At 40.7% G+C, this 25,317-nt stretch overlaps 1 protein-coding gene across 2 annotated transcripts; it reads left to right on the top strand.

The window, feature by feature from the left end:
- On the top strand, positions 1-24,847 carry LOC128137114 (zinc transporter 5-like). Of its 2 annotated transcripts, XM_052777781.1 has the most exons (16): positions 1-242; positions 556-678; positions 2,531-2,597; positions 3,900-3,985; positions 5,964-6,051; positions 7,842-7,929; positions 10,671-10,747; positions 11,883-12,053; positions 12,668-12,956; positions 13,317-13,525; positions 14,612-14,769; positions 15,411-15,540; positions 17,012-17,210; positions 18,660-18,886; positions 20,821-20,949; positions 21,556-24,847. In XM_052777781.1, the coding sequence occupies exons 1-16, from the start codon at positions 169-171 to the stop codon at positions 21,724-21,726; spliced, it is 2,286 nt and encodes a 761-aa protein (XP_052633741.1). In that variant the 5' UTR covers positions 1-168; the 3' UTR covers positions 21,727-24,847. The 2 variants fall into 2 exon arrangements, with proteins under 2 accessions (XP_052633741.1, XP_052633740.1); XM_052777780.1 differs by lacking the exons at positions 1-242; positions 556-678; positions 7,842-7,929; positions 10,671-10,747 and having other exon boundaries at positions 2,323-2,597.
- The last annotated feature ends 470 nt before the right edge of the window (positions 24,848-25,317 follow it).

Below are 25,317 nucleotides of genomic sequence, written 5' to 3'. Positions count from 1 at the left end.
GCCTGCCCTCCCGCTCCCTTCCCGCTGCGGCGGCCCTACCGGCCGCGGAGGATGAGGTGCCCCCGCTGCGGGGGAGGCGGGCCGCGCCGCGCCTGAGCGCTCGCACCCCTTCCCTCGCACCTCTCCCCTCGCAGGGGCGTAGGGCCGCGCCCGCTGCCCTGCCCCGGCATGGAGGAGAAGTACAGCGGGCAGGCCTTGGCCGGCGGCGGCGTGCTGGGGCCCGTCGATGTGCCCACCGCCCGGTAACGGCGGCGGGGGGGGGGGGCGGGGGGGGGGAGCGGCCGCCCCGCTGGGTGAGGGGGGCAGCCCGTCGCCGTCCCTCCCTCTGGGGAGCAGCGAGCATCGCCCTTCAGCCTTCCGCGGGCGGCGGGAGCCGGCGGCCTCCTCCGCGTGAGGCGCAGGGCCGCCGGGGAGGGGGAGGGACCGGGACCGGGACCGGGACCGGGGGCGGGGCCTGGGCCTGGGCCTGGGCCTGGGCCTGGGACCGGGGCCTGGCCCGGGAGGCGGCGGCGTGTGCGTGGTGGCAGGCGCGAACGGCCCTTTCCGCTTTTGCAGGCTGACGCGGTACATCGTGCTGCTGTGCTTCACCAAGTTTTTGAAAGCCGTGGGGCTGTTTGAATCCTACGATCTTCTGAAAGCGGTCCACCTCGTGCAGTTTATCTTTATAGTGCAGCCGGGGTGAGTGTGCAGGGGGTGAAGCCCTGTCCGCCGCTGTTCAGGCACACTTTGTCCATGGTGTTCTCTGTCAGCGTCAAGCTTATACCCCGCCTTATGTTGTTATAGATTAATCGAGGAAGAGAAGGTGTACCAGTGGATCCAGGAAATACTCTGTTCATAGCAGTGTTTTTCTCTCATATCTCTGCTCACTATAATTTCAGAAATGTAGAATATCTCTAGTTGGAAGGGACCCATAGGGATCATCAAGTCCATCTCCCTGCTTCTTGCAGGACTACCTAACACAAAGCCACATGACTAAAAGCATCATCCAGACACTCCTTGAACTCTGACAGGCTTGGTGCCATGATCACTTCCCTGGGGAGCCTGTCCCAGTGACCGACCACCCTCTCAATAGAAAACCTTTTCCTAATGTTCAATCTGAACTTCCCCTGACACAGCTTCTTTCCATCTCCTCGTGTCCTATCGCTGGTCACCAGAGAGAGGAGATCAGCACCTCTGCTGCCCCCCTTGAGGAAGCTGTAGGCTGTGATGAGGTCACCCCTCAGCCTTCTCTTCTCCAAGCTGAACAAGGCAAGTGACCTAGGCCACTCCTAAGTCTTGCTCTCAAGGCCTTTCACCATCTTGCTCACCCTCCTCTGGACGCATTTAACAGTTTCCTATCCTTACATTGAGGCACCCAAAACTGCACACAGTACTCAAGGTGGGGCTGCACCAGTGCAGTGGAGAGTGGGACAATCACCTCCCTCGACCAGCTAGCTGTGCTGTGCTTGATGCACCCCAGGACACAGTCGGCCCTTTTGTCTGCCAGGGCACACTGTTGACTCATGTTCAACTTGCCATCAACCCAAACCCCCAGATCTCTTTCCACGGGGCTGCCTTCCAGCCTCTCCTCCCCAAATTTGTACGTGTAACCAGGACTACCCCGTCCCAGGTGCAGAATCAGGCACTTCCTCTTGTTAAATTTCATATGGTTGGTGATTGCTCAGCTCTCCAGGTCTATCCAGATCTTTCCATAAGGCCACTTTAGCCTTGAGAAACTTCAATGTTTTTGCTACTTCAAAATTGATCATGCTATGACAGTACTGATCATAGGAAACTCAGACATGTCCAAATTTTCTTAAGAAGGGTGTAGAAGACAAGCTTTCTTCCTTGTAATTTCTATTCCTCTAGTTCTTGTGAGCTTCAACTGCTGTTTTTCCTTGATTGAGATCTGAAGTGTAGAAACTGATAGCAAATATACAGAAACAATCTTTGCAGACACAATCCTGCTTCATGTTTACCTGATATGATGTGGAAGAGCATTTCTGTAATAAACCGGGCAGAGCTGGAACATTTGGAACCTCATTTTTGTCTTCTATTTCAAATTTGTTTACATTTCACCATAGTGTTTTTCCCCATCACTTACTCTTGATCCCAGTTGAGGAAGATGTGTGCTGTTCCTTACCATTTCTAACATGCTGTGTATTCACCATTCTGTATGTGAGTAAGCCTTCAGGTGTATGTATCTTGCTAATAAAAAACATAGTAGTATTTCTCCTCAAAATTTCTGAGATCAGTATTTTGATTTTTGTAAATCACAGGTAGAGTTCTCATTAGTCATTCTCTGAAGAACTTGCATTTAAAATTGACCAGAACTGAAGTTCACTTGTCATGACCTTTGTACTGATTTCTGACACAATGCAGCAGGGAAAATAAAACCAGTGGGTGTGGTCAGTGTGGCCTTTTAATGAAAAATGTAGAGAAGCCATGTTGTCAACTGAGCCTGATAGGAAAGGCCTAGTTATTTAGAGCTGGTGTGAATAAAAAGCTGACTGCTAATACACAAATAGAGAAAACTTTCTTCTTTTAACAGGTCTGCATTTTTTATGGTTTTGTTTCAAAAACCATTTTCTTCTGGAAAAGTGGTAACCAAGCATCAGGTGAGTTGACACATGTAATAATGATTCACGTCTTTGTAGATATTCTTGACAGCATGGCTCTTGCCAAAAATGAAAGGGGAACAAAGGTTGCTGCACTTGGAAGATGTGATAGCAATTCCCAGAAGCATGTAACTAACTTTGTGTCTAGTGCACTGTAAAAAACAATCAGCATTTTTAGCCATGTATTGTGAAAAGATTGGTCCTTGGCTCCATACAAGCATCTGTTCTGAGGACTGGATTTGCAAGAAGAGCTTAGTCTACTTGGCTGACTTTGACAGTTTCAGAGGGCAGTTTCTGGACTGCCAGAATGTTGAAATGCTCCAGTCATGTTCCCCATGCCAAAAGAGTGCTTTTGCGTGGTGCGTTGTGATGAGGGGCTAGTCTATGCTCTTCAAACCTGTGTTGAGTTCCCAGTATCCTGAGATGTCAGAGTAGGGCCAGGTTGGAACCTGCTGTTTAAGATATTTTCATTTGCTCCATATTCATCTTGGTTTTATGTAATTGTGTGCACAAAAACTTGATCCATGCACGATGTCATCAGTGTATGTGCTAAGTAGAGAGAATCTGAAGGATAGCCTGAGAAATGTTACAAATGTCAACTGCTTTCCTGACTAGACATGTATGGCAGAATTTTAAAGTGTGAACAGGCATAAATTGCATCTTTGATTTGTGTTTGGAAAAATCTGTGTGTGTATTGTTTTGCTCTTGTTTAAAATTTTTAAATTCTGCATTTTGAGGATGTGATGTTTGTTGTAGGTACTTTGTCTTGTTTAATGTATTTCCAAAATGAGTTACTTTTCTTTAAAAATTTGCATTTACAGTTAATAATGTATTGAATAGCTGAATTATAACCTGCATCCTGAAGAAAGAATTTAACACATGCATAAATGTATGTAGACTTAAGGTCTTAGTCTCTTTATCTTGGATGTTTTATCTAGTTCTATATATATTTATCAGATACATAAAATAGATTAGAAAACAAACAGCATCTTTGACAGGTAAATGGACTTGAATTTTTTTCAGCGTTTTTTCAGGCTTCTTATTAAAGAGATCTCAGACTATACTATAGAATCTAGTACTGTGGTAGAAAAGAAATAAGTAATTCTGGTTCATGATATGTCCAAAGAAACCTTAGTTGCCTGGCAAAGTAGTTAAGATAATCGTACTCTAAATTTTGCAGAACTTGCAGAGCGTATGTTTTCCCCTCTATTTCTACAGCTGCTGTGCTAGAAGAATGCTAATAGTGGGGTGTTTATTCTGAAACAGTGGAGAAAATTATAATGAAATACCTTTCTTTTGTAGTGGATCAAAATTTTTAAGCATGCTGTTGTGGGATCTATCATTTCACTCTTGTGGTTTTTTGGCCGTACTCTTTGTGGACCACTGAGGTAAATATATATTAACTGTAAACAATGTGTTATCTTTTTAAGCTAATTTTTGTGATCTTTCCCTGTCTTGTTCCTTTGGTTTTTTGTTTTGTATCCATTAGCTCATGACGCCAGCCTCTTGCTCTATTTTTTGAAATTTTAAATGGATCTTTATGCTTTTTCCAGTGAACTCTGTTGTGCTTGGGAAAAGCTACATGTAATTTTCTGTAGAATTTGTAATTTTCTTCATTCATTCTTTGACAAGATGCCAGTGGAAAGTCTTGATAGTGCTTGAACTATTGATGTGAATGATATGAGATCACTGACTGTGGATTTCATCATTTCCTAGTCTCATTAATGTAACCCCAATTGTTTATGTAACTGTTGGGAGTCCATGGCTTGACAGCTAGTGATAGCAGCTTGTATTCCTGTGCCAGGTAACTAGAATCAATTTCTGCATTTGTTGCAGGGCACTGCTTTATCTAATCATATGCCTGTGCTGTGTTGGAATTGGGTGGCATTAGTGCATATACTCTGAGTAAAATCACTTGTGCTGTTTGTTGGCAGTGCTGACTGAGTAACTAAAAAAGAATAACATTAGACTTCCAGAAATGAAGGTTAATGGATTAGTGTCGTGGTTTAACCCCAGCCAGCAACTAAGCACTGCACAGCCGCTTGCTCACTCCCCGCCGGGTGGGATGGGGAAGAGAATCAGAAGGCTAAAAGTGAGAAAACTCGTGGGTTGCCATAAAGACAGTTTAACAGGTAAAGCAAAAAAAGGAATTCATTCACCACTTCCCATCGGCAGGCAGGTGTTCAGCCATCTCCAGGAAAGCAAGGCTCTATCACGCGTAACGGTTACTTGAGAAGACAGACTCTATCACTCCAAACATCCCTCCCACCTTCTTCCCCCAGCTTTATATGCTGAGCCTGATGTCATATGGTCTGGAATATCCCTTTGGTCAGTTGGGGTCAGCTGTCCTGGCTGTGTCCACTCCCAGCTTCTTGTGCTGCACCCCCAGCCTACTCGCTGGTGGGGTGGTGTGAGAAGCAGAAAAGGCCTTGACTCTGTGTAAGCACTGCTCAGCAGTAACTGAAAGATCTTTGTATTGTTAACACTGTTTTCAGCACAAATTCAAAACGTAGCCCCATACCAGCTACTATGAAGAAAATTAATTCTATCCCAGCCAAAACCAGCACAGTTAGACAGCATCTTTCATTAGAGAGAGGAAGGTAAAGCCTTAAATAATACATTTTATGAAGTTGAAGTTTTATCCTCTACACAGAAGAAGGCACACCCGAGAATAATAGGAGTTCTTAATACTGTAGTGCCTTTCTGGGTGCTGGCAGTCTTCCCAAACAGAACCAGTAACGTGGACCCTAGCAGCCTGGATTGCTGTGTGGAGAATGGCAGAAGCATTTGGTAAACTTGACAGCGATTATTACTGTCATGTTCCACTCTGAAAAGCTGTCAATATAGCTTGTTAGTCAGCCTTTGCTATCTGAAGGAGATAGTGTGCAAGTTAGAATTTCTTATTTTCAGCAATTAAGATGTTCTGAGGTTGCATAAACTACTAGACCATTAACACCTCAATAAACAGGATACAGGACAGGACCTCTTTTTTCTGAGCGCCAGAAACTTTGGTTTAGAGGAGGTATTGTAATGGGAATAATAATTCCATTTTGAGTAAGTTAGTATCTTGTTGTGTTACTAGAAGAAAGTACAATTTAAAGTAATCTATAAATGAATAATTTTAATCTGTTCCTTGATTTAGGAAGTTCTTTGTTTTGTGATGCGTCTAGCTGTCCGCAGCTAGATCTATTGCTGGTGAAGGCAAATAGATTTGCATTTATCCTTTTGAATTGTTTAAACTTGCTATTGAAATCACAGGATAAATCTTTGACTGCTGTGTCATTGAATTTTAGCTGAAATAGTATATATTAAGCTTGTGAGATAAACTTATAAGTGGACATAAGTGTTTATTTCACGTTTTTCTAGGACATTGTTGCTGTTTGAGCACAGTGATGTGGTTGTGCTATCACTCCTTAGTGTCTTGTTCACGAGCTCAGGTGGAGGACCAGCAAAGGTATTTAAAAATTCATTTTACCAAATGTAAAAGATACTGAATGCTATAAATTCAAGTACTTTTCTACCTGGAACAAACAGTGTTTTGGACCTATGTTCATAGAAACTGTGCTTTTTTTAGTTTAATTAGTGGTAAAATTATAAAATGTACTACTTGAAATAATAAATATGACATTAAGAGAGAAACAGTGGGTGAAGCTGCTGGAGATCCATGGCAGATACCTGAGAATTTTTTCTGTTTGAAGGCGGAAAAGAACCTTGAGAATGATTTTTACACTTCAGCATTCTTTGTAACAGGATTTGGGGTCCAAACTGACAAAAGGACATATGTGCATGTCGTGGTCCTGGCCTTTAGGCACTGAAGTCCAGCAATACAGTCTCCAGATCCCTGCCTAGCCTCTTCAATGTCTGTAGCTTTTTCATGTACTTTGTTGGTTTTCTGCCAAAAAGTTCTCTAAGTACTTTAAGGTCTGCATGAGCCTGTGTGTGCTGAATACTTGGGCCCAGTCTTTCACTTAATTAGAGATCTGTACTTGAGACATCCTTTGTCTGAGTCCCATTACACACAATTTCGCAAGGTGTTCTCTAACTGTGCCTAATCAGCCCTAAGTGGAATGAGCTCGTGCCAGCACCTAGGAGTCTTCACCACTTTCACTCAAAAAAGTGGAGCTGGAGGAAGATACCTTATGATGTCATATGCCTGAGGCTAGAATACTTGCTGTGTAGGAGAAGGTCTGGTTTTGGTGCTGCCTCAGGCTGAGAGTTTTGAAAACTCTGAATCATAACTGCTGCTGGAGTCCCTTAATCACTTTTAGGCTGGCCTTAGAGTGAGTAGCACAGTCATCTGCTCTGACTCTCTATGCCCACCCCCCTCAAATTGAGATGCTTAGGGCATCCAGCATGAAGCTCTTCGTCTAGAAGACAAATTTTTTCTCCAGCCAGCCACCCAAGGGGTAGATGCAGAGCTTCAGAGAGGTTCTTTGTCAATCTGTGTTGTGGTGGGCCATGCTTGGCAGTTAAGCTGCATATCTAACGCAGCAGAAACAAGGGAGTGATAACGCTGTCCTTTGAGTATTTCAGCTTTATGAAGTGAACTGTGGCAAAGAGGTCAGCTGACTTTCCAAAACAAGAAGGTGATAGCTGTATTTGGCTTCAGAAGATGAATTGTAATAGTATTTTTTAGCTGTAGAGCTCAGTGTCTTGCCAAGATGATGAATACCAAAATTGCAGTGTCTTAAAACAGGGTGGTGAAAGCTCTGGGCGCTGGGATTTCATAGCTACCTCTGTACCATCCCTATAAAAGCACTGCAGAGCTCTGCTTTCTTAGAGCCTTTGCACAGTGCTCTAGCCTTCGCCTCCCCTAAGACAAAATTCTACAGTTTGTCCACTAGATCTTGTTTATGGCTCCTTGCTGCTACAAAATATTAAATCATCAGGCTAAAGTACCTGTGCACTCTGGCAGGCAGAAACACACCATGAAGAAGGAAGCAATCACACTTGAAGTTTGTAAGATACAGGCTTCTAGCTTGTTACAGTGGTGATTTGCCCTGAGTTATCTGGTAAATCTGAAAACCAGAATAAATATAAAATCATATTGTCCAGGTCAATTTTTTAAAAAAATTAAAAAAAAAAATATTTTTTTCCTCATGTTTTTCTTACTTAACAAAAATATGCTTAGATTGATCAGGAGGAGGGGAGGGAGAGGACTGATTTCCTGGATTTTTTTAGATTAATCTGTTTCAGCACATAAAAATTTTTGGGGTGTGTTTTTGTGTTTTGTTTTTTTTACAGACAAGAGGTGCTGCATTTTTCATCACAGCTGTCATCTGCTTACTGCTTTTTGATAATGACGACCTCATGGCTAAGATAGCAGAACATCGTATCCTTTCTTGCTATGTGTAAGAGCAAGAGCAAGTGCCTATTATTACTGGGACAGAGAAAATGTGAAGTTGAGTGCACTGAATTAAATATGCTTGCATTTTTCCTAATAGGAATCTTACCTTTCAAGAATATTATAACATAAGATTTTACTTTTACATCTACATACTGATATTTACAGCGGAATGAATAGCATTGCTTACTTTCAGAACTTAGAACATAGCTATAGATTTTAAATTGTAGTTAAAGGCTCCCTGCCCATTTGCACATCTCAGACCACTTAGGATTGTTAGAAGCTTTTTTGATCAGCTCTCCTTTTTTTTAGAAATTCTAGACATAATGGCTGTAGCCTAAGTCTGTGTATTAAATGGTTGACAGCCTGGCTGGCAGTCTTCTCCATATATCCAGAAAGATTCGTAGAATCACAAAATCATAGAATGGTTTGGGTTGGAAGGGACCTTTAAAGGTCATCTAGTCAAACCCCCCTGCAGTGAGCAGGGACATCTTCAACTAGATCAGGCTCAGAGCCCCATCCAACCTGACCTTGAATGTTTCCAGGGATGGGGCATCTACCACCTCTCTGGGCAACCTGTTCCAGTGTTTCACTACCCTCATCGTAAAAAATTTCCTTATATCTAGTCTGAATCTACCTTCTTTTAGTTTAAAACCATTACCCCTTGTCCTATCACAACAGGCCCTGCTAAAAAGTTTGTCCCCATCTTTCTTATAAGCCCCTTTTAAGTACTGAAAGGCTGCAGTAAGGTATCCCTACAGCCTTTTCTTCTCCAGGCTGAACAACCCCAACTCACTCAGCCTTTCCTCACAGGAGAGGTGTTCCATCCCTCTGATCATTTTTGTGGCCCTCCTCTGGACCCACTCCAACAGGTCCATGTCTTTCCTGTACTGAGGACCCCAGAGCTGGACGCAGTACTCCAGGTGGGGTCTCACCAGAGCGGAGTAGAGGGGCAGAATCAAGTCCCTCAACCTGCAGGCCACGCTTCTTTTGATGCAGCCCAGGATACGGTAGGCTTTCTGGGCTGCGAGTGCACATTGCTGGATCACGTCCAGCTTTTCATCCACCAGTACCTCCAAGTCCTTCTCCGCAGGTCTGCTCTCAATGCCTTCATCCCCCAGCCTGTATTGATACCAGGGGTTGCCCTGACCCAGGTGCAGGACCTTGCACTTGGCCTTGTTGAACCTCCTGAGGTTCACAGGGGCCCACTTCTCAAGCTTGTCTAGGTCCCTCTGCATGACATCCCATCCCTCAGGCATGTCAACTGCACCGCTGAGCTTGGTGGCATCTGCAAACTTGCTGAGGGTGCACTCAATCCCATTGTCTATGTCATCAATGAAGATACTAAACAGTACTGGTCCTAATACAGACCCTTTGAGGGACACCACTCATCACTGATCTCCGTCCGGATAGTGAGCTGTTGACCACTACCTGCTGGATGCAACCATCCAGCCAATTCCTTATCCACTGAACAGTCTACCCATCAAATCCATATCTCTCCAATTCAGAGAGAAGGATGTTGTGGGGGACCATATCAAAGGCCTTACAGAAGTCCAGATGGGTGACATCTTCCCTTGTCCACTGAGGTAGTCACTCCATCATATAATGCCACTAGGTTTGTCAGGCAAGACTTGTCCTTGGTGAAGCCAGGCTGGCTGTCTGGAATCACTTCCCAGTCCTCCGTGTGCCTTAACATGGCTTCTCGGAGGATCTGTTCCATGATCTTCCCAGGCACAGAGGTGAGGCTGACAGGTTGGTAGTTCCCTGGGTTCTCCCTCTGCCCTTTTTAAAAATGTGTGCGATGTTTCCCTTTTTTCAGTCTCTGGGGACTTCACCTGACTGCTGTGACTTTTCAAATACCATGGAGTGGCTTAAAGATTGTTTTGTGCTTTTGCAAATGTGGTAGTCTCAGTTCATCTGCTAGGCTGAAAAGCGGTGTGAAATAGCCTGCGGTAGCTCCAACAACAATGGACTTTAAGCTGCAAGTGGAAGCTGGCTAACATGCTTTCAAAGGCACTGAGTAAATTGAAATTGATCGTGAAGTAAGTTTTCAACAGGTCGTCTCATCATAGTGAAGTGTACTGGCAAAAAGTGGTACATCTTGAGGATGGACAGTAAAAACAAATAAGGTGAAAGTAAACTTTCTCAAGGAGGGATGAAAACATGGAATTACAGATGCAGATGGTATATTCAGGAATAGTATTGATTAACCCACTGAGTTTTCAGTGAGTAAATTCATTGTTAAAGTGCCCTGTAGTAGTTTTCCCAAAAGCTATCATTATTTTAATATTTGCTGCATTATGCTTGTCAATTACTCTTTGTTTTCTAAAGTATAAATATTTAGAAACTGGAAAGATATAGACGATATTTCAGGCAACTTGCTGCTTTAGAGCTTTTAGTGAAAATCAATCTAATTTTTAATGCTGTTGAGTACATTTTTCAAAGTCTCATTGCCAAAATTAACATAAATCCTGTATCATGACTGCTGTACAGTATTTAACAGTGACTATGTGCTCATGTTTTAAAATACTCTTCCCCCTTGTCCTTAATATTTTTAACTATTTTCTGTGGAAATATTTTCATCTTTCCTAAATTTTAAGGATCTGACAAACCTTAAAGCTCAGTTTGCTTACTTCTGCTTTCTGTGGTTGTCTTCTACCTCTGTCTGTTCTTCAGTTAAAAAAAAAAAATCATCAAATGAAACTCTTCCTTAATTTTTTTTTATTTAGCTGAGGGGCATCATGACAGTGCTCTTACCCATGTTCTGTATACAATCATTGCTTTCCTAGGTGTTGCAGATCACAAGGTAAATAACTAAATAACTTGTATTTTAGTAGGTTAATATAAGGTAAGAATTTCACCACCTCAGAGCTAATCAAGCATAAATCAAAACCAAAAAGTTCAACATCTGCACCCCATATTGGAACGGAACTAGCACTTTAATTTTTACATCCTGATTGAGTATGAGCATCTTCAATATAGCAAACCAAACCATACAATATTCAACTTGTATAGCTGAGAAGGACTTTGCTGTAATGCGTAACCTAAAAAGTCTTATTAAAATCATCATAAAGTATTGTGTCATCAGTATCCTGGATGTTCATAATGCTTTGCATATAAGCTGTTTCTTGCTCACTTTTGGGGTCTGTGTTTTGTTGCTGCTTCTTTATCTTTCCCCAGTCTTTCCTTTATATTAGATGCTTGTATTTGAAGACACAGATTCTGATACTTCTCCATAGTATACTCCCATTATAATTGGTGGCATGAATAACTATCAAAATCTTACTATATGGGATTGACCTATCTGATTGATCTGTTCTGTTAGCTTAGTCTTGTTGCTAAAGTGGCTGCATTGAGGACTAAAACAGGAAAAAAAATATATGGAGCAGCTTAGAGAGACTGGTTAACTGTGCAAAGCAAGTGTGTTCTAAGGGAGATGAGATGCTGTGCGTGCATCTTGTTCATTTGTAGAACAATTTTGAAAGAAAATATTGTGAAGAAATATGGTATGGTGCAATTAAAGGTAAGGGAATGAAAAGGTTATGAAAGGCTTAGAGGCCAAGGTGACATCACACTTTGGGGGTTTACATATGCTTTCAGCACTTTTAATAATGGAAGATGGGAAACCAAGTTTTGTGTGATTTTTCTTTTTCTTCGTATGCTGTTTGCTACCTATTCACTGCTGTTGTATGTCAATTAACACTATTGAGAGTTTTAAACTTCAAGTCATAGTAGGCTGTTGTGAGTAGTGCTGAGGTATAACCATGTATACTATGTTACTGGTTTTAACTAGAGTAACAATTACAGGAAATACCTTGTCTTTGGCTTTTGTTGATAAGTTAAGGAAAGCATATTAATCTTTTTTCATGTAAGTGTCACTTTGTTTGGAGTGAGGTATCTGGCTCTTAAGAGATGCTAACGTGATCCTTCTGTGTTTCCAGGGAGGAGTACTGCTTCTGGTACTGGCATTGTGCTGTAAGGTTGGTTTTCACATGGCTTCCCGAAAACTATCTGTAGATGTAGGTGGAGCCAAGCGTCTTCAAGCTTTGTCTCATCTTGTTTCCGTCCTTCTGTTGTGCCCCTGGGTCATTGTCCTTTCTCTGACAACAGAGGTAAGATAGCAAGTACAAAAATACATCATTTTTTGTAATGCTTCTGCTTTTGAAGTACAATTTAAATCTTTCCTTTAAAATACCTTTACAATTACCAAAGTTGCCATCTTTATTTTTGTAGTAAGCTCTGTTTGAAATTTTTCCTCTATATTTTGATGTATATCTGTGTGATACCATAATTTCCTCTTCTGTGTGATAACTTTATTTCATCTTTCTAGCTCAGATATTATATCCTGGATTCATATACTAACATAGCACAAGTATTAATGACTGCATAAATACAGGGCTCTTTTATTCCTGAGGAGTAGATTATTAAAGACATGTTCGTGATGCCTGCATGCTTATGGAGAGTAGACTGTTGCAAACATGGCGTTGCATATGGCATTGCTTTTAAGCACACGAAAGTATTTAAAGTAAGGTACTGTAGTGCATATTAACTGTATGTCTCTTTCTATAGCTAGAGTGTTGGTTTTATGTGATAAATTTGAAGTATAAAAGTATTTATGTTTTGATGGATTGCTGAAAACATTTGTAATGAAAGTGAACTAGATTTAATGCTGTATATACACACCTAATGGTGAACAATCCTGTTTGAAATGTATTTTTTGTTGCAGAGTAAAGTAGAGTCTTGGTCTTCTCTCATCATGCCTTTCATAACAGTCATCTTTTTTGTTGTGATCCTGGATTTCTACGTGGAGTCCATATGCTCTGTCAAGATGGAAGCTTCCACGTGTGCTCGATATGGATCCTTTCTTATTTTCATTAGTGCACTGCTTTTTGGCAACTTTTGGACACATCCAATAACAGACCAGCTTCGAGCTATGAATAAGCCACCACACCATGAAAGCACAGAGCATGTTCTTTCTGGAGGTGTGGTAGTGAGTGCTGTCTTCTTCATTTTATGTACGTATTCTTATTTATCTTTTGATAAATCTATTGTCCGTGTGACTGGGAAGCCAATCAGAAAATGGATGTGTGCAGAATTCTTTTGGATGAGCTTTTACGGATTCTTTTGGATAAAAAGGGCCTGTAACTTTGTGCTCTTACTGTCTGTCTACAAAAAAAAGAATGCAATAGATCTGTTGTGAAAGTGATGATCTAATCTTACATAGCAATGAAATCTAATGATAAACTTCAAGATGAAGTTGACAATAACTTTGCTGCCTGCAGATTTCATGTAAGCTTTGACTGCTGATAAAACACATTATAAAATCACTGTGAAGCTTAGAAACAGCAACAAAAACTTCAATACTTTCCTTGCAGCTGCCAATATCCTGTCCTCCCCCTCCAGGAAAGGGCAGAAGGGTACCCTTATTGGCTATTCCCCTGAAGGCACTCCTCTCTATAACTTCATGGGTGATGCATTACAGCAGAGCTCTCAGTCATTACCCCGGTTTATTAAGGAGTCACTGAAAGAAATCCTTGAGGAGTATGATTCTAGGCAGATCTTCTATTTCTTGTGCCTAAATCTGGTAAGTGCCTGTTGGTTTTTTTTGTCAAACCCAACCACAGTAGTACATACATAGTACAGTAAGAAGAGTTATTCTTTAAAAGGGCCTCATGATTGATTGTTTTTAAAGTGACCCTTGATAGAGTAGTTTCATTAGATGGAATGTTAAAATAGAAGATTCTTAACACTAATCTTACAGTAAGTGGCAGGTCACTTTGGTTTGTTGTCACACTGCGGCACTGGTTCTATGTGGTAACTATTATACCAGTAAGTAAATACTTGTATGATGGTACGTTTAAGGTGAGGTATCTCAATGTTACCAGCAGATAAGCTGAAACTAGTAAGGCCTTCAAGGATGGGGACAACAGAAGAGTAAGTGTGGGATTGCTTAGTGTCATTTTGGAGTAGGCTAGTTTTATTTCTAGCTTCTCTTTCGAACAGGAAAAGATCATACAGTAAGCAAGATTGATAGAACCTCATTTGCAAAGATCTCTCTTCATTCTTTGGCAATTATTCAATGAAACGGGGAGAAACTTGAAGTATCCGTGATAACTTTAACAAATTCCATTATAGAGTATAAAAGATGGAAAAGAACGCTTATAGGCAGACCAGTTAATAATAGTAAATCATACAGGGAAAATGCATGTATTAAAAATATTTCCTCGTGTACCGTTCTCAAAACTAATTCCTAAGGTTAAACACTCAACTAATTGGTGAAGAAAATTCTTACAGATACATAGACAGCATTGCTTTTACACTAATAATAGATCAGATCAGAGTTGTTACATTGTTTAATGACAAAATGCTGAAAATTTTGTCTGCACAATGTTAGTTTAAAATTCTAAATGAAAACTTAAATTTACTCCTGTGGAGGGTTGTTTTCTTAGGTCTAAGGCTTCTGGGAGTGTAGGTTCAAAAATGTCTCTTCATAGACTTGGAATGTATCGCTTTTGTTTTGTTGGAGGAGAGAGAAAATGGTCTAGAAATACTTCAAACAATACCTTTGAAAACTATCAAGTGTTCTATGATAAGAGTTTCCTGCTAGCTACCAAGACATTAAATTACAAGTTAATCTTTGAGGAAAAATTCAAACTCCCTTTTGTTTTAGGCTTCCACTTTTGTGGAGCTTTTTTATGGAGTATGGACCAATAGCCTTGGTCTCATTTCTGATGGATTTCACATGCTTTTTGATTGTTCTGCCTTAGTGATGGGGCTTTTTGCAGCTCTGATGACAAGATGGAAAGCAACTCGCATATTTTCCTATGGGTATGTATATTAGGTTCTTGAAGGACTATCTGAAAATTATTCTACTTGCTCATTTTCAAAATGTCCTGCTATAAAGATATGTTTGGGAAGTTTTAGTGTTGCATGCTTCTGTGGGGTTTTTGCTATGTCTCTTCCATTTGTGGTCATGCTATTCCCCTCTTACCCCTGCAAAAAAGTGTCTGAAATGTAATTTTCATTTATCTCTACAAATAAAACTTTATCACTGTGAATATTATTTAGAAATTGCCTCACTCTGTATATATATATGTATGTCAAACAAAAATATATGTTCAAAGTCAGTGTTTATATGAGGATTTCAATTCTGCTGACATAATCAAAATTTGTATGGCTAAATTGCATAGCAGTTTAGCAGTTTGAAGCCCTGAATGTGCACTATATATAAAAAAATACTTACATTATTATAGCTTTATACTATTGGTGTTTGGACAGTTGCAAACTAGCTTCCTCCTTGTCAGAAGTAAATAACCCAGAAATTAAGGCACAATTTTGTGGCATTGAGGAAAAAAATCAAAGCAGTCTTAATGCTGTATTAAATGTATTATGATTTTATTTATTATAACTTTGAAATTTGTTCAGAGTACCCATTCTTCACTCTCAAAAGTACATATGTTTGCTTTCAGGTATGGACGTGTAGAAATTCTCTCTGGATTTATTAATGGCCTCTTTCTGATGGTAACTGCTTTCTTTGTCTTCATGGAATCGGTGGCCAGACTGGTGGATCCTCCAGACATCGATACAAATATGCTAACTGTAAGTTTTGTCATTCTGTTTCAGTGTTGTTTGGCAGTTAATGGTTCATTTATGTTTGTCTTAATTAAAAAAAAAAAAAAAGTTAGGAGACTAAAGTTGCATACTCTAATCTAAACTGTGCCTTGACTTTTTAACATATTCTAATTTTAAAGTCCAAACTTCATCTAGTTTTAAAATATGAAAATATATAGGGGTGAATATAATTTAATTGTAACAGTTAAATTGAATTTTTTTCTAAGATGTTACAGCTGTAATCTTTTTAGATGGTTGTCTTTCTACAATAAAAGATACTGAGTAAATAATCTGTACAAGACTAAATTTGGTTCAGCTGTTATGTATACCAATGTCAGTTATTACAGAAGAGATTTTGTGTTAGTCTCTGAGAAACCTCAGAAATCAGGCAGAATTCATAACATAATGCTGAGTGTGTTACTATGGCATAAACAATCCTGAAGCTGTGCATAGCTAATCTTAACTACACCAGCGTCTCTCTACCTTCCACAGCCTCTTCAGGGGCTCCCTACTTAAATTTTCAAGCTTCCATCCATTTCTTTCAAATGCAATAGTTCATTTTCTTCAAACTAAATTTTTTTTGTTATGGAATTCTGCAAATCCATGCCTTCATTTATCACATTTCCAGCTTCACTTGTTTTCTTTCACACGCACACACAAATTTGTGCTCTCCTGCTCTCTTCGGTAACAAAGAGAAAGATTTTTATGTAGGCACAATTAGAAATGGGCACTGCTGGAACTGAGGCCTGATTTTTTTTTTTTTTCTTTTTAATCTTCAATATTTGCTCCATTTTTACTACTGATTTTGTTTCTTGGCGGGGGGGGAAGGGTTGCCCCCTCTATATGAGCACAGTCTGCATAGCCAAGAAAAGGTCTAATAACACCTGAATAGGACTTGCTTAATTCCTCTATTAGCTGGAATTACTCTTATGCTTTGCTTGTTTTTCAAGAGAAGAGCAGAAAAATAGGCAGACAGATAAAAAGCACAACTCGACCAGTAAAGCAGCAGTTGCTGTCTTCAGTTGAGTACAATGAGTGTGCGTGTCCTACATACAATATAGAATTTGGGGGGGAGGGGGCAATGAAAGCGAAGCAAACCTTGTATTCGAACCACTTTACCTCTTTATGAAAGTAGATAAAATCAATCACCCCTTCTTAAAACTAAATTTGCTATCTTGTCCTAATTTGTGGATACCAGGTTTTGCATTTTGGGTGGGGTTCTTGGGAAGGTTGGGGAGAATTGGATTTTTTTGAGAGGGAAGGAAAATTCCTTTGAAACCAGCTTGTATACTGAAAGGAATATGATGAGGAATCCATATTAGAATAATCCTGTTGATGTTAATGCTTCCACAGTTTTTCTTAATTAGGTGCATAGTGTTTCTGATTACCATGTTCTAGAAAATAAACTTGAACTTCTGGGCAGATGTAGTGAAGTTTAAAACTTCTCTTCCTCTCACAGCCAGTCTCTGTTGGAGGGCTGATCGTAAACCTTGTTGGTATCTGTGCCTTTAGCCACGCGCACTCCCATGGGGTTTCTCGGGGAGGTTGTCACTCACACGATCACAGCCATTCTCACCACGGGCACAGCCACGGCCATGGGCACAGTCATGGACATTCCCACGGGACTTCTGGAGGAGGCATGAATACCAACATGAGAGGCAAGTACAGATTGTTGAATCGTAAATGATGTATGTGATTTCCAGCAGGCTTTGAAGATTCTCAGAATCAGACCCAATACTATGCATCATTCTTAAAATCTGTCTCCAGAAGTGATCTGACAGCCATTTAACATGGTATACATGAATTTCTCAAACTGTTTCTTCGTTAGTGAGTTCAACTTGAAGAAACACAACTTGAAACATTTCTTTGCATGGCTTTGAAGAAACATAACTTGAAACGTTTCTTTGCAAGGCTTTCTTAGGTGTGAGTAATACTTAAGGACCAATAAAAAGCATTAATCTACAGCCTTCACTAAGATTAATAAGTAGTCATTGTAAACCTTACTGAATAAGCTTAAAGTCCTTGTTTCTAAGTTCCATCTGGAAATGAAAGTACAAGGTCTCTATCTATAAAGGTATTACCATGCTTCTAGGTATCACATGATAGCTGGTTGTAAAAACACTGGAGGAGGGGATAAGAAGCAGAACAAATGCAGGCCAGCAACCTAGAATATGCTTCTATTTGTGATTCAGAAGATAACAGTGGTAAAGATGAAACTTTCTTTTTCAAATCTAAATTCAGAAGCTAACTGAGAAGGGCAATATATCTAAAATTTCAGCATAGCTACTTCTTAGAATTTTTTCCCCTAGCAGTTAGAAAGTAGTTATTTACCGACCACCTGGCTTATAAAAAAATCTATAAAGGAATGAGTTGTTCGTGTAAGCTTGTCAGAGCATAAGCATTTTAGCGAATAGTCTCATATTTCATTGGTTATATTACTTCCTAATTCAGTTGGCTATTCTGTTGTCTGGCATTTTTGTGAAGTCTGCCCATACTCTTAGCTGTTTCAGTATTCTTTCAAATCCTGACACTTAACTAGCACTAATCTTACAAAAGGTTAGAGATTATTTTTCTATGCCCGTTGAGTGTACATTGAGAATGCTACCCATCCTTAAAGCAGTATAAAGTATAAAATTCATAGCAGTAGCAGATAGACAGTCTTATAAAATTGGAGCAGAACTGGCATACAAAAACCAAATGATACATTAGTGTCTGTCCACATGAGCAGGCCAATGCATTTGCACTGATCTTATCCTCTGTTACGGATCAATGAGTCCCTCTATACGCAGTTAAATGATTATGCTATACAGTACAAATCCCACTAACAATTTAAAGACTCTTCACGTTTGGTTTAATCTGTGAATGCTTGCCTAGATCATTGCACTGCGGAGTAAAAATGGTTTTTTTTACATTGATTTGTAATTAAATTTTAGAAAAGCTAAATGTTTTGTTTAATTTTGCACCAGGTTAGGCAGCTAATTGCCTCTGTTTAGCTTGAGGGGCGTTTATTACGTTTAATAAACCCTACTGTGTTTCCGCTGTTGAACATGTATGTACATTTTAAACAGAGCTGTTCAACTTAATCACTCAGTTCATTTTGTTTTCAGGTGTGTTTCTGCATGTGTTAGCAGACACTCTTGGCAGTGTTGGTGTTACCGTATCAACGATATTTATTCAGCAATTTGGATGGCTCATAGCTGATCCACTCTGCTCTCTTTTTATTGCTACATTGATTTTTCTTAGTGTTATCCCACTATTGAAAGATGCCTGTCAAGTGCTTTTGTTGAGGATACCTCCAGAACAGGAGAAAGATCTGCATGCAGCTTTAGAAAAGGTCAGAACTACAATTCTAAATGTTTTTATACACAAACATACAAAGCTAAAACTTGTTAATAATTATTAAACTCAAGTAGTTCAGTCTGACAGCTTCCGTTGTCTTAGACAACTTAATGTCTTGGGTTGTTTTAATTCTATTTTGCAGATATGTGACAGGATTAGGAGTTCTACTGATGAAAGTTGTTTTGCAGCTAAAAAAACTTGTACTGTTTTTTGCTTTTATGGGTAGCTCATCATTTCAGACAATTATGGTAACAGTGCAGGAAAAGTACTTAGCACTAAGAAAGTAAGGTAGCAATTCCCAAAAGCTTGCGGCCTTTTTAAACTTGATGTGTACAGTTCAGGCTACAAGATTATATCTTGAGCCTGTAATTGCAGGTTTTCTTATTTGTCCATACCATGAAGGGCATGCTGGTTCACAGTAGGTGAGATGGAAAAAGTACAGCTTTTTTTTCTAATTACTTTTTCATTCTAGTCCATTCTTTTCCTGTCTGCTGCAGTACGGTATCTACTTTGAGGTTGTACTTAGTCTTCACTGTTGGCTCATTTGAAGTTCCTGCCCAGAATCATAGTGCAGACCTCAGTGTGGGAAACACCTCTCTGTCAAAGAACTAGTTACATGTTCGTTGAGGATGCCATCAACTAGAGGCAGCAAGGAACACTATCCTGATGTCCTGTCAGTTAGTAGAGAGGGAGATGTGTTCTTGTCTGCATGAGAAAGAAAAGAATGAATGGAAGTTGGCTGGGAGAAGCTTGCTTAGCGAAAGGAAAGTGAGGTGCAGAGTGGGGTTTCACTTTTTGACAAGGGAAGACAGCAATTCTGGGAGACCGAGGATGAAGAAGGCACTTTTTGAAAACAGTGAAAGAGCAATTCATTGAAAGATAATAGAAAAAGCCTTTTAAAAAATACATCACAGTAAAACAATATGGTTGCTGTAGGTTGACCCCACCCAGCAGCCAGGCATCCACACAGCCACTTGCTTGTTCCCCACTTTACCACCACCACTGCTGGTGGGACAAGGGAGAGAAAAGGAAGAGCAAAAGCAAGAAAAATCTGGGAGCAATACAAAGGCGGTTTAACAAATGAAGGAGAGAGCGAAAAAAAAAAAGCACTGCACCACCTCCCACAAGCACACTGATGCCCAGTCAGTCTCCAGGCAACAGCCACCTTGGAAGCCAAAAAACCCCCTTCTTCCTCTACCCCAGTTTTTACTGCTGAGCATGGCGTTATACAGCATGCAGTTTCCCTCTGGCCAACTTGGGTCAGCTTTCCCAGCTGTTTCCCCTCCCTACTTCTTGCCCACCCCCAGCCTACTCACCAGGGCATGAGCAGAGTGGGAAAAAGAAAGCCTTGACAGTGCCCAAGCACTGTTCAACAATAGCCAAAACATCAGTGTGCTATCAGAACTGTTTTAGGCGCAAATTCAAAACACAGAACCATACGGGTTGTTGTGAAAAGAGTTCACATCATCCCAGCCAGATCCAGTACAAAGATCAATTTAATAAAATGATAAAATTATGGGAAGATACTATGTCTCTGAATTAAGTGCAGCTATGATAACTAAATAGCTGCTTATCCTGGATAGTGAGGTAACAGATGCCCTAGAAATTGTTAAGTGCCCAGCCAGCCTCCTGGTTGGTCTATACGTTGATGTTATTGTGATCTGTACACTAAATGACTTTTTTCTCTTCCTATTTAGCATTGCACTGTGCTCGGTTTTTCATTTAGTTTGACTTTTAGCTTCTTGTCTTTGACAGTAATAGCAAGGTGACCTTTCAGTACTACATACTTCTGAATAACAGCTTAGCTGGAAAGCTGCTTTGTTATACAGCTTTGTTTCCCTGTGAAATATTTGCCACCAACATCCATGTACGTACACAAGTTTAAAATGGGTTCTTAAATTAATTGTTGCTAATGTAATTTCTTTACAGATTCAAAAAATAGAAGGAGTCATATCTTACAGAGATCCTCATTTTTGGTGTCACTCTGCAAGTGTTGTGGCAGGTACAATACATGTGCAAGTGGTATCAGATGTGATGGAACAGAGAATTGTACAGCAGGTAAGGTACAAGGTTTTTAGACCCTAACGTCTTGATTTCTTACTCTGTAGCCCTTTTTCAGAGGCTGAAGTTTGAAGCTGCTGTTTGTGATTATTTTTGTAGTTTTTAGTTAATGTCTTGGAGCTGGTCTCTAGTGCTGTACTTCCTCTTGCCTGCTAGCTTGGAATTAGCTGCATAAAGAGTTGTTTGCTAAAACATCTACCAAAAAAAAAAAGTATGGGCATTTTTTTCTCACTGTTGAAAGTGGCACTACATGTGCTCTGAGACAAGGAGGAGGAGGTGGATTTCGTGCTACAAAACAGGCACTAAACAGTAGGGATATCGGGATGCTAATCATGGGTTTATAACTGGCTTGCTAGTATCTGCCTGCCTTGGGGTTTTCTTTTCCTTAAAAAGGTGGTTATTTACTTATGCAAGACACTGAGAATTACCCATTATGCAGAAGTTGCAAAGCTATACCCTCTGAAGCTCAATTTTCCAGAAAATTGAATTCTTCATGATGATATTTTTTTAATCTACAGTATTTCAGAGCCAGAATACTACTGCAAGTTACTGTGAGATGCATATTAAGTGTAATACTAATGTTAACCATACTGTTCTATTCAGGTTACAGCAATTCTGAAAGATGCTGGCGTAAACAACCTAACTGTCCAAGTGGAGAAGGAAGCTTATTTTCAACACATGTCTGGACTCAGTACAGGATTTCAGGATGTCCTTGCAATGACTCAGCAACTAGAATCCATGAAATACTACAAAGATGGTACTTATATCATGTGATAGAAAGTTATGTTCACCAAAGGAGGTGCAAACGGTGAAGCTGTAGGATTCCATACTCGTATTTTTGACAGGAGATCTTGCACATACATGTACAGAAACAAATGTACTATATATTTGAATTTTTTTAAGCACTATATTAAAATAGGATCAAGGTGCTTTTATAAAGGAAATAAGGACTTGAATATTTGCTGTATATGTGAAAATAATGGAAATCTGTACTTGGTGTTTATTAAACAGAAGTCTGGATATGTTCCATGCTTAATCTTTTACGAATGGAACATCATGATTATAATTTCATGTTAGCAGTGGGAAATGGAAATAGTTTATATTGGAATGCAAACGTAATTGTTGTGGTTTAAGCCCAGCCAGCAAGAAGGCACCACACAGCTGCTCGCTCACTCCCCCCCCTCCCAGTGGGATGGGGAGGAGAATTGGGGACAAAAAAGTAAAACTAGTGGGTCGAGATAAGAACTATTTAATAACTAAAGTAAAATAAAATATCATAAAAACAATAATAATTAATAATAATAATTGTAATGAAAAGGAATATTAACAAAAAAAAGGGGGGGGGGACACAAGAAAAGACAAGCGATGCACAGTGCAATTGCTCACCCCCTGCTGACCAATGCCTGAGCAGTGATTGGCCCCTCCCGGCCAACTCCCCCCAGTTCATATAGAGAGCATGACGTTCTATGGTATGGAATATCTCTCTGGCTAGTTCAGGTCAGCTGTCCTTGCCATGCTCCCTCAGCAGAGCATGAGAAACTGAAAAAATCCTTAACTTAGGATAAGCGCTACTTAACAACAACTAAAACATCAGTTTGTTATCAACATTATTCTCGCACTAAATCCAAAACACACTGTACCAGCTACTGAGAAGAAAATAACTTTGACCTAGCTGAAATCAGGACAATAATCAATTGAAAAATATTTTTCTTTCTTTCAAATGTAGCTTGAAGACTTCTTGAATGAAAAATAATTACATGCTTATTACAGGGAGTAAAAAACAACATGAAGTCATGTTTTTTGCACACTTTGTTAGATAATAGAAATAAACAGTTTTTATATTATGTCTCAGCATACAAATCTGATTTCTAAACTTAATGAATCAGAGCAAATAGATGTTACTGTTTTAAATTTATGTCAAGTTATTTTTTTAAGGAGAGAAATCCACAGGTTAACAGTGAGAAATAGGGGAAAAAATTGTAGACACTTTTTTGTTTCCTGAGAAGACTTAAAAAACACACTGTAAAATAAATTTTTTGTACTTTTTATATGAATAACTGCAAACGCAATAGTTTGAAGCTTAAAGTAATTAATCAGTGAGCATCCTGGCACACAGGTAAACTTCACTTCTTCAAGATACATTATTCTGTCATTTACTTGATTTTTTTCATAATACCATAACACAGCTGTAGGTGTACTGTAGCCAACTATACCTTTTTGTCTTACCCAAGGAAGCAGTCCAGATTTAGAATGCTAAACTGTGACAGTAGTCTGGGACTTGGCACATTGCTGAAACAAACTGTAAATTGAGACTTCTTGACTGGAAAGAGAAAGAGTGTGTTTAAGAAAGAATTATGCGTGTTGGGGTCTTAATACTGCAAAGAAAACAATCTCTTGTCTTCAGTGAAAACCTGTCAACAAGGTAATAACATAGGTCTTCAGAGATAGTTACCTTACAGCTGTTTACAGTCTTCCTGTGCCCTCTTTTCTTCTTGTCTGAAGCCCTTAAATATTTTCCTTGGAATTCAGCAAATCAATTCAGTAGTTGGCAAGAAATGAGGACATCTTTCATCATTCCATGTATCGTGGCAGTCTTATTTTGTCATACTGTTTTCTCGTTCTGGTATTTAGGATCAGTACCTTTATCAGTATCATGATAAAGACTGGACTTGATGTTGGTGGAATTTGAGGATAGACCGATGTAGGAGTTACATGGTCAGATCAGATTTACCAGCAATGCCGTTTGAAACATCCTTGAGCAATTCTGCTTCTCTTGTGATCAGACTGTTTATGGAAACTGCACAGTTTCTTTTGTAACTGTTAAACAAGTTTGCATTCCATTGTCCCCCCACACTCCCCACGGTGCTGTGTTAAAACACTATCTGCAATACGGGGCTGACTTGAAAAACTGCAGCCAGAAAGTTTCTAGAAGTCGCATTGCTTTTACATACAGTAATGAAGATTGAGTGATCACAGTCCCTCATTTCTCGGGGTAATGCTGCAGAACCAGCAGTGTTCTTAAAGCTTGATCCTGTTTTCTTCCGATTTATGCCTTTGGCGGTGCTTTTCTCACCTTGCCTCCTCCAGAAGGCTCAAGTCACTTGAATAACAGTGCTACAATTACACTTGGCCTATAAGCAGGGTGATCTTTCAGTTTTGAAAACCATACTCGAACAAAAACCTTCAGTTAATATTTACACGTGCCACTCATGTTTGAGGTGATTGTACAGCGTTTCACCAAACCAAGCATTAGCCCCATTGTGATAGGTAGATGAAAACGGGGGTGATTTTTCTTTTCAAATCAAGTTAGCTTAACATAATGGAAAAGCCTTCACGCTTGCCACAACTTTCTGTGAGGAAAGGCTGATTTCCTACTTCAGCTGCTAGCAACAGGACCTGGAACCAGTGAAGGTGGCTGGGACCACGTTAGGTGATCCTGGCAGCGAAGGTGAGCTGGTACCTGGATACTTCAGGCAAGTGCAAACCTGCACCTTAACACGCGTTCAGCAGGTTTTTGTGTGTTGCTCAGCAGACATGCAGGGAGGACAATGGCAATAAGTGTTGTCTATCTTAAATTCGTCGAACAAGAACCGGTATCCGGCAGTAATCCTCCAAAGCAGCGTTCAGGCTTCCCCCCCGGCAAGATCTGTTAGAACCGTGCTGCCAGGGCGGGTTTTCAAATCGCAGGTGTGGGCCAGCTGATTTATGTTTTAATAAATACCGTGGTGGGGGAGTTTTTAGTCTAGTCACTTGATTTGCGTGCAGACAATTGCAACAAAACACTTTCGAAGATGGAACAAAGATGTAAAACGAACTGCAGCTATGTATGGTACATCTGGCGGCAAGCCACGTATCTGTGCATAACGAGTTAAAAAATAAACGCGTTTTTCAGCAACGCTGTAAGTGCATCTCGACTTCTCTGGTTCAAACGTCAGCTGGGATGTAAAGCGCAAAGTTGCCGGGGAAGAGCCTGCGTCAACAGCGCGCTCTGGGTCCACCTCCGGCTGGGAGCGCAGGAGCCGGTCGGGGGCAGGCGCCGCCGAAACAGGGGCTGCCGGGCCCTTCCTTCTCCTGGGCCCGAGCGCCGCCTCCCGGCGGCAGCCGGCCGCGGGGCGGGTGGTGGGCCTGTCACCGGCGGCTCGCCCGCACAGGGGCTCCCCGCCGAGGCCGCCGCCTGCCTGTCGCCCCCCGCGCGGGGAAGAGCCCCAACCGCCTCCGGGGCGCGCACGAGCAGGTGCGCCCGCCGCGGCCGTAGTCCCGCCCCCTTTCCAATGACCTTGGGCGTCCGTTTGGGGTCGCCACGGCAACGGAACGCCGGCAGCCAGCAGGGAGGCAGAGGGCGACCAATCAGCGGCGGCGGCCGAG

The sequence above is a fragment of the Harpia harpyja genome, chromosome Z, assembly GCF_026419915.1.
Source record: "Harpia harpyja isolate bHarHar1 chromosome Z, bHarHar1 primary haplotype, whole genome shotgun sequence".
In the NCBI taxonomy this organism is placed as follows: Eukaryota; Metazoa; Chordata; class Aves; order Accipitriformes; family Accipitridae; genus Harpia; species Harpia harpyja.
The sequence above is the reverse complement of the archived record's forward strand: the minus strand, read 5'-3'. Positions and strand labels throughout refer to the sequence as shown.

What these genes read in the sequence shown, in the direction of transcription:
- LOC128137114 (XM_052777781.1), top strand. Translation starts at nt 169, where the DNA reads ATGGAGGAGAAGTACAGCGGGCAGGCCTTGGCCGGCGGCGGCGTGCTG. An exon ending in ACTCGCATATTTTCCTATGG is followed by an intron (nt 14,770 to 15,410) that starts GTATGTATATTA and finishes GTTTGCTTTCAG; the next exon opens with GTATGGACGTGTAGAAATTC. An exon ending in TGCATGCAGCTTTAGAAAAG is followed by an intron (nt 18,887 to 20,820) that starts GTCAGAACTACA and finishes ATTTCTTTACAG; the next exon opens with ATTCAAAAAATAGAAGGAGT.